At 64.7% G+C, this 6547-nt stretch overlaps 1 protein-coding gene across 2 annotated transcripts in view; it reads left to right on the top strand.

The window, feature by feature from the left end:
* The window catches only part of INPP5A (inositol polyphosphate-5-phosphatase A), a 150838-nt gene continuing 144674 nt past the window's right edge, over positions 384 to 6547 (top strand). Inside the window, exon 1 of one of the 2 annotated variants that reach the window (XM_018041258.1) lies at positions 384 to 732. In XM_018041258.1, the coding sequence (XP_017896747.1) occupies positions 658 to 732 (75 nt within the window). In that variant the 5' untranslated portion in view covers positions 384 to 657. The remainder of the gene's footprint in view (positions 733 to 6547) is intronic. The other variant, XM_018041259.1, reaches the window with a different exon arrangement.

Below are 6547 nucleotides of genomic sequence, written 5' to 3'. Positions count from 1 at the left end.
AGCGCGCGGCCCCTTTAAGACATGCCCTGTGGGAGCAGGGCCGTGACGTCATGGGCCGCGGGAGGAGTCTGTGCGCAGCCGCGGCGCGGGGGAAGGCGGGGCGGCCGCTGACTGACAGGAGCGCGGCGGAGGCTAACGCCCGAGCGCCCCGAGCAGACCCCGCCCTTCGGGGCCCGCCCTGTCCTCCAAGGCCCGCCCCTCCTATGGCCTCCCCGCCCTCCTCGCACGCCCCTCCCCTTCCCAGCCCCGCCCCGCCCTCATGCCCCTCCCCTCCCCAGCACCCGCCCCGCCCCCTCAGGCCCCGCCCCTCGCACCCCGTTCCTCCTTCCGCAGGCCCCGCCCCGCCCTCGCCCCGCCCTCGCCCCGCCCCCGGCCCGGGCGGGCCTCGCCTCTGCTCTCGGCGGCGGTGGCGCTGCGGGAGCTCCGGCGGCCGCGAATCTAATGGCTGCGCCCGGGCCGCGGTGATCGCCGGCGGAGAGCGACGGGCGTGGGGCCGCGGAGATCGAGAGCGAGCGCGGCTGGACCCCGGCCCGGCCCGGCCCGACCGGCCGAGCCCGCGATGCGCCCCGGGGCCGGCCCTCGGCGCAGCTGACGCCGCGGCGCGCGGAGACCCCGGCCGGCCGGCTCCGGAGAGCGGCTGCCCCGGCCCAGGCCGCGATGGCGGGCAAGGCGGCTGCTCCGGGCACCGCGGTGCTGCTGGTCACGGCCAACGTGGGCTCGCTCTTCGACGACGTAAGTGTGGCGCCGGACCCGGGATCCCGGACCCCCGGACCGCGGACCCTGAGCCCCGGGACCAGGATCTCGGTCCTGAAGCCCGAAGTCCCAGGACCCAGACCCTGAGTCCTGAGCCCCAGGACCTCGGGACTCGGGCCGGATCCCTGGCACCCAGGCACAGACTTGAGCGCTGGACCCGGGAGCCTAGCCCCGTCCCTGGAATCCTGGTCTCCAGGTCCAGCCTTCAGACTCCATGGGTTGAACCCGGAGACCAGCCCCTGAACCTAGGTCCCTAAGTCCTAGTCCTGATCCCTGTCCAGGGTCCCCAAATCCTGACCCCAAACCCCAGTTCCAGGGCCCCACACCCTGGTACCCAATGTTGACCCAGGAAGTTTGACCCTGAACGCTGGTTCCCAGACCCCAGCCCGTGTCTCCTGGGCCCAATCCCTGACTTCTGGCCGCTGACTCCCAACTCTCCAGTCCATGGCCCTGGCCTCTGCCGGTCTACCTGTCTCCCTGCCTAGCCGCCTGTGGCTGCCCCCAAGTGTGGGCGCCCTCATTTTACCTTGTAACTTAGTATCTCTCTAGTTCTCAAACAAGGGGCTTCTGTTGAAAGCCTGGAGGACTTTACGTTTCTTGCCTGTTAAAGAGAAAGATGAGAGAAGCTTTTCAAGGCCAGAAAAAGGATGCTGACTGTCCAAGGCCTTTACCTTCTGGGGCCTCCCACCCGGCACCCGAGGCCACTGGGAGAAGAGTCAGCCAAGGCCTGGTGCTCCCCCGGCTCCGGAGGCAGGCCTGGCTGACCTAGTTCACGTTGCAGCCGCGGTGCCACCCTGCTGTTGGTACTTACACTGCCAACCCAAATAAAGCAGAATGCGGCTCCAAGTGGCATGCTTGTTTAGGAAAAGAGGGTGATGGCCCAGATGGAGCTCCAGGCAGCCCCGCACTACACCCCCCCCCCACCCCCGCGGAGGTGAGCGGTGGGGCAGCCGCTTGGCCAAGCAGACCATGGGCAAACATGCCTTCCACCCCTGCCTTCCTTTGCTGGCTGGCAGTGAGCATCGGTGAGGTGTTTCTTAGGCTAAGTTCATGCACAGGCGAGGAGTGGTTTTATTAATCAAAGGTAGGCGCTATTTTTGGGTTTTTCTTGTTTTAGCTTCCAGGCGCGATGTTTTGCACTTCCCTGCTGGAGGTGAGCTGCCTGCTCTCTGGCATGGACAGGACACTCTATCTAGTTTCACGTTTGATCATTTTCTACAAAAGTGCCTGGTCTGGGTGTGTGTCTGTATATTTAGCATTCTATTCTTGGCTTTCCAGTAACATCCACTCTAACATGGCTTTACTCAGGTGATCCAGATCCGTTAGCTGTGGCTTCAGAGCCTCAGAAATGTCAGGAAAATTAAGCACGGTGGGGTATTTCAGTCTCAAAGGGAAGAGAATTTTGCTGTGCAGACATTCTTCCCAATAGTCTTTTGATTCCGAGTTCTAGCATTTCTGTCGTGTTTCAGCTGTATACACATGCTTCCTTCCATGGATGTTAAAGTGGCTCACTTGGTTTGCTTTTGGTTAGCACCAGACTCTCTCCGGCTTTCCATTCTTCTGAAAGGCTGTGTGGAGTGCTGCATCTTGTTTGTATCACGAAGGAGCCTTTGTCTTGGTAAGCAGTGCACAGGTTAATTCTGCTCGGTGGCTTTCGACTCAAGGGCCAGGAGAGACGTATCTGTCCTCACCCACGTCTTTTCTTAACGTGCGCAGCTTGGCTGGGGACTGTCCCTCCTCAGCGGCCTGGAGAAGCAGGGGTGGGTATGGACCCGTCCCCGGAGCCTGGCCGGGGAAAGGAGCCGATGCCTGAGTGAAGGACGCGTTGACTCTTCGGTTCGTAGGAGCCCTCAGGAGGGCTGCTCCGTGACTCTGTCTTGTGGCGTGCTCCCTGCACACTGACGCTGTTCAGACGGCCCAGTATCATCATCTGGAAACCACGCTCGGCCGCGTGGCCTGGCCGCGCGGTGGGCGGCGTCGGCCCCCTCCTGGGGGATGCAGGCGGGTGGGGGATGGCCCTTCTGGGGTGGGCGAATTCTCCTTTCGTGCTCAAGCGACAGGTGACTGTGTTTGCTTGTGCAGCCCCGTGAGCTCCCTGGCTGCCCCTCCTCATCCAGCCGTGACCCCGTGCAGCGCTGGGTGTAGACTTCCACGTGGCTTGGCCCTAACCCCCTGCGACCCGCAGAGCGTCCTGTCTGTGGTCGGCTGTGTCCTCACCTGCCCTCCGGGTTCCCTCGGGTCTGGGATGGCTCAGCACCTTGTCCCCAACAGGCCCCCGGGTTGCTCCCCACTGTGCGCTGCTATACACCAGGGGGTGGGCAGAGTCCACAGTACAGTGGTTCACACTGTTCCCGCTCAATTAAGGAGCGCCCGAAGAGTCCTCGGTCAGTCCCTACTGGTCAGTCCAGAGAGACAGGATGGCGGAAACTGAGCCCGCTGAAGGTGCTCTTAGAAGGAAGGTGTCCTCACAGCCCTGACAGGCCCTGCCGGCCACGCGGGAGATGGTGAGACGAGCGTGAGCCCTCGTGTTGTCCTGCTGTGGACAAAGCTGCTGGACCCAGGGCCTCCGTCTTGGCTGGGGGCGAGCCTGCAGCGGGGGGCTGCCCCCCGGCTGGGGCCTGGCATTGGCTGTGCTGCCCGCTTGTTCTGCGTGTCCCCAGGGAGCCCAGGGCTCTCCGCAGTCGCCGGTTGGACTCCTGCTGTCCCCAGCTGCTTGCTGGCAAGCGCTCCTCACCTGACTGCTTTGCTTGAGATGGCTGGCTTTTAGACAAAGTGAGGTTGCTAGCTTTTGGTTCTTTACGTGGTGGGCTTGTTTTTTGCCAGAAGTTAGCTGGGAAGGTGGATTCTTGTAGCTGTGGCTTCAGAGCTCGGTCCCACCCTTACATGGTAAGGCTGCTTCTTGGGAGGGAGATGAAGCCAACAGCGGGGTTCTGAGAGCGCGGCTCGCTCTTGGGTGTCTGCCTGGAGCACCGGTCCTGCCGTGCCTTCCCGGCCGCTTCCCTTCCTGAGCTGCTCCCCATCTCCCCTGGTCTGCTCAGGAGCAGCCCTCTCTGTGCCTGGACCTGGGGCTGCCGTGGCTGTGCATCGGGGTCTGGGAGCCCCTGCACCGGGCTGGGCGCCTCACTCACTTGTACGTCTCCCTCCAGCACCGTCCGTTTGCTCTGTAGCCCCGTTCCCATTCCGTCCTGAAAGCCCCCTGCCCTGGGTCCCCCTCCAGCTCTGTCTCTGCCTCCCCAGCCCTGTGTGCAGGGCTGCCCCCTCCAACCCAGGGTGCAGGGGCCCCGCGGGGGCCTCGTGCGGGGCGGCCTTGGTCCTGGCCCGCTCGCCTGCTCTGACGGGGGGGAGTCCTCCCACTTCTTCGAGGAGTTGCATTTGGCGATGGCTTCACCAAGGTGTCATTCGCGTACAGGGACCTCACTCCTGTGAGGTGTGCAGCCCAGCGGTTTCTGGTGTCACACAGCTGTGTGACTGTCCCCACAGTCGGTGTAAACTTGTTTTCTGGGAAGGACACCCCATACGCCTGAGCTGCCCCCTCCCCCTAATTCTCGCCGTCTCCCCAGAAGCCCCCAGCGCCTGGTCGCCGCCTGTCTGCTTCCTGTCTCTGTGCTTCTGCCTGTCCGGGGGTCTCACGTGAGCTTGTAAAACAGCTGGCTCGGCGTTTTCAGAGCTCAGCAGCTGGATGTCAGCGTGTCAGTCACTCTGGCGGCCGAGGACCGTTCTGCCGTCCGGCCGTGTTTGTCCCCCGCTGGCGCCGGGTGTCCGGGCGCCCTGCCGTGCACACTCTGCTTCTCCTGAGCCCGTTCCTGGGTCGGGGGTCGGCCGGGCCTGCGGTGACTCGCGTTGAGCCTTTTGAGGAACTGCCGGCCGTTCTGCAGCGTCTCGCGCTCAGCGTCCTCACCAGCCCAGCTCGAGGGCTCCGATTTCTCCACATCCTCCAGCACCCAGCGGCCCCTGTCTTTTCTCAAAGTCTTGTGCTGGGCCTCTCCCCCGCCTCCCAGGAGCACGTCTCCTCACTCCTGCCTCACGGGAGCTCGTCTCTCTGGACTCTGGCCTTTAACAAGCTCTCTACACAGACGCCCAGGAGGCAGGAGGAGACCCCAACCCCAGGCAAGGGCCAGAGCGTCTGGCTGGAGCTGAGGACCGGTGGCCGGATCTCCTCGAGGACGGTGGCGCGTCTCGGTTTCAGAGGCGGTGCTTCCCTGCACTGTCCCTTAAGCCTTGAGGCCCCCGAGGGCTGTGGAGCCGGCCAGGGTGAGGCTGGGCCCTGGGCCTCTCTGCAGCCCTCCCCCAGCCCCCTGGCAGCGTGGGGACGGCCGTGGGGGAGAGATGGACAGCGGGGAGGTGTTTCCGTGTCCTTCTGGCTTCACCGCCTCTGACCTGGGACCTCTGCGTACTTCCCCTGTGGGAATTTGGTCTGTGTGCCTGAGTTTGGGTCTCTCTGTAGATGGGGTCCCGCCGGGCTCCAGGGTGGTGGGGTTCAGCCTGGCGGGGTTTCGGGGTTGCTCCCCCAGGTCAGGAGGCCGTGCCTGCACTACACACCTCCTTGTGGCCGCAGCGAGCTGCGGTCCCACCACCGCGGTGCGCCTTGGGTCTGCAGCCCGTCTGTCCGCAGGTGTCCCTGCCCCCTCCGTCTGCCACCATCCCTGCTGGCCGCTGCTGCACACGGTCACCTGCGGCCTTTCCTGCTTTATCAGCGCTGCAGACTCTGGGGGAGGGCGGAGGCTGCTGTGGTGGAGATGCTGCTCAGCTTTAACGTCGTGGATGTTTTGCGTGTTTTGAACCCAGTGGCGTGAGCCCTGCGGGGCAGCCGGGGGGACAGCCCTGAAGGATGGGGTCCTGGGGCGTGTTCACACCCGCTGCCTCTCAGGCCGCGTCTTTCCGCGCGGTCAGGCTCTGGGCCTGCGTCGTGAGCTCCGTCGGCACGTAGACTGAGCCTTCCATGGAGGAGGGGCTGCCGCTGCTGACTGGGGTCGTCTCCGGTGGCCATTTGCCTCTGGGAAGGGAGCCCCTGCTGGGAGCAATTCCACCATGTGCCAGGTCTGATTCGGAAGTTACAGAACTTGGACCAGGCCTGCCTCCCAGGTGACGTCCATCGTTTAATGGAGCCCGCCATCTGACCCAGGAGTAGGGGTGAGGAAGCAGGGAGGCTGCCTAGGGGAGGGGGCGAGCCTTGCTGAGGAGCCGGGGCAGGACAGCTCCTTCAGTGTGGACCCCCCAGTGCCTGCCCGAGTGGGCAGGGGCGGGAAGCGGGGCAGCAGGTTCTGCGGGGAGGTGGGCCCCATCCAGGAATAGGCTCTGGTGCGGAGAGGTCAGCACCGGGCTGGGAGGCTCGTCCAAAAGGTAGTGGTGGGTCTGAGGGGCGTGTCAGCCCCCCGCTCTGTGTCTCCCGGGCCACGGCCCTGCTCGCTCCGTGTCTGCGGGGCGGGGCCCCCTTCCCACCTGAGTGAGTTTCAGGGGGTTGGTCATGGGCCCGGGGAGGGAGGGGAGAGGGGTGAGACTGTGGCACATTCCCTAGTGGACACGGAGGCAGCTGCCTCAGTTAACCGGGGCCCAGGGTGCTCTGCTGATGAGCCTGAGGGGTGACTGGACATGAGGTCTTGTGCTGGCCGGGGTGGGCAGTACACCCCGAGAAAGGCTCTGAGCTGCAGGACGGCCCACCCTGGGGGACACGGGCTCTGAGCTTCGGGACGGCACCCCCCAGGGGATGCTGGGGGTCTTGCCCTCGGTGATGTGTACGGGTGAAGGGCCGCTCCCTGGTGCGGCTGAGGCGTGGGGCTGGCTCGGGGCTGCCGGC

The sequence above is a fragment of the Capra hircus genome, chromosome 26 (assembly GCF_001704415.2).
Source record: "Capra hircus breed San Clemente chromosome 26, ASM170441v1, whole genome shotgun sequence".
Lineage (NCBI taxonomy): Eukaryota > Metazoa > Chordata > Mammalia > Artiodactyla > Bovidae > Capra > Capra hircus.
The sequence above is the reverse complement of the archived record's forward strand: the minus strand, read 5'-3'. Positions and strand labels throughout refer to the sequence as shown.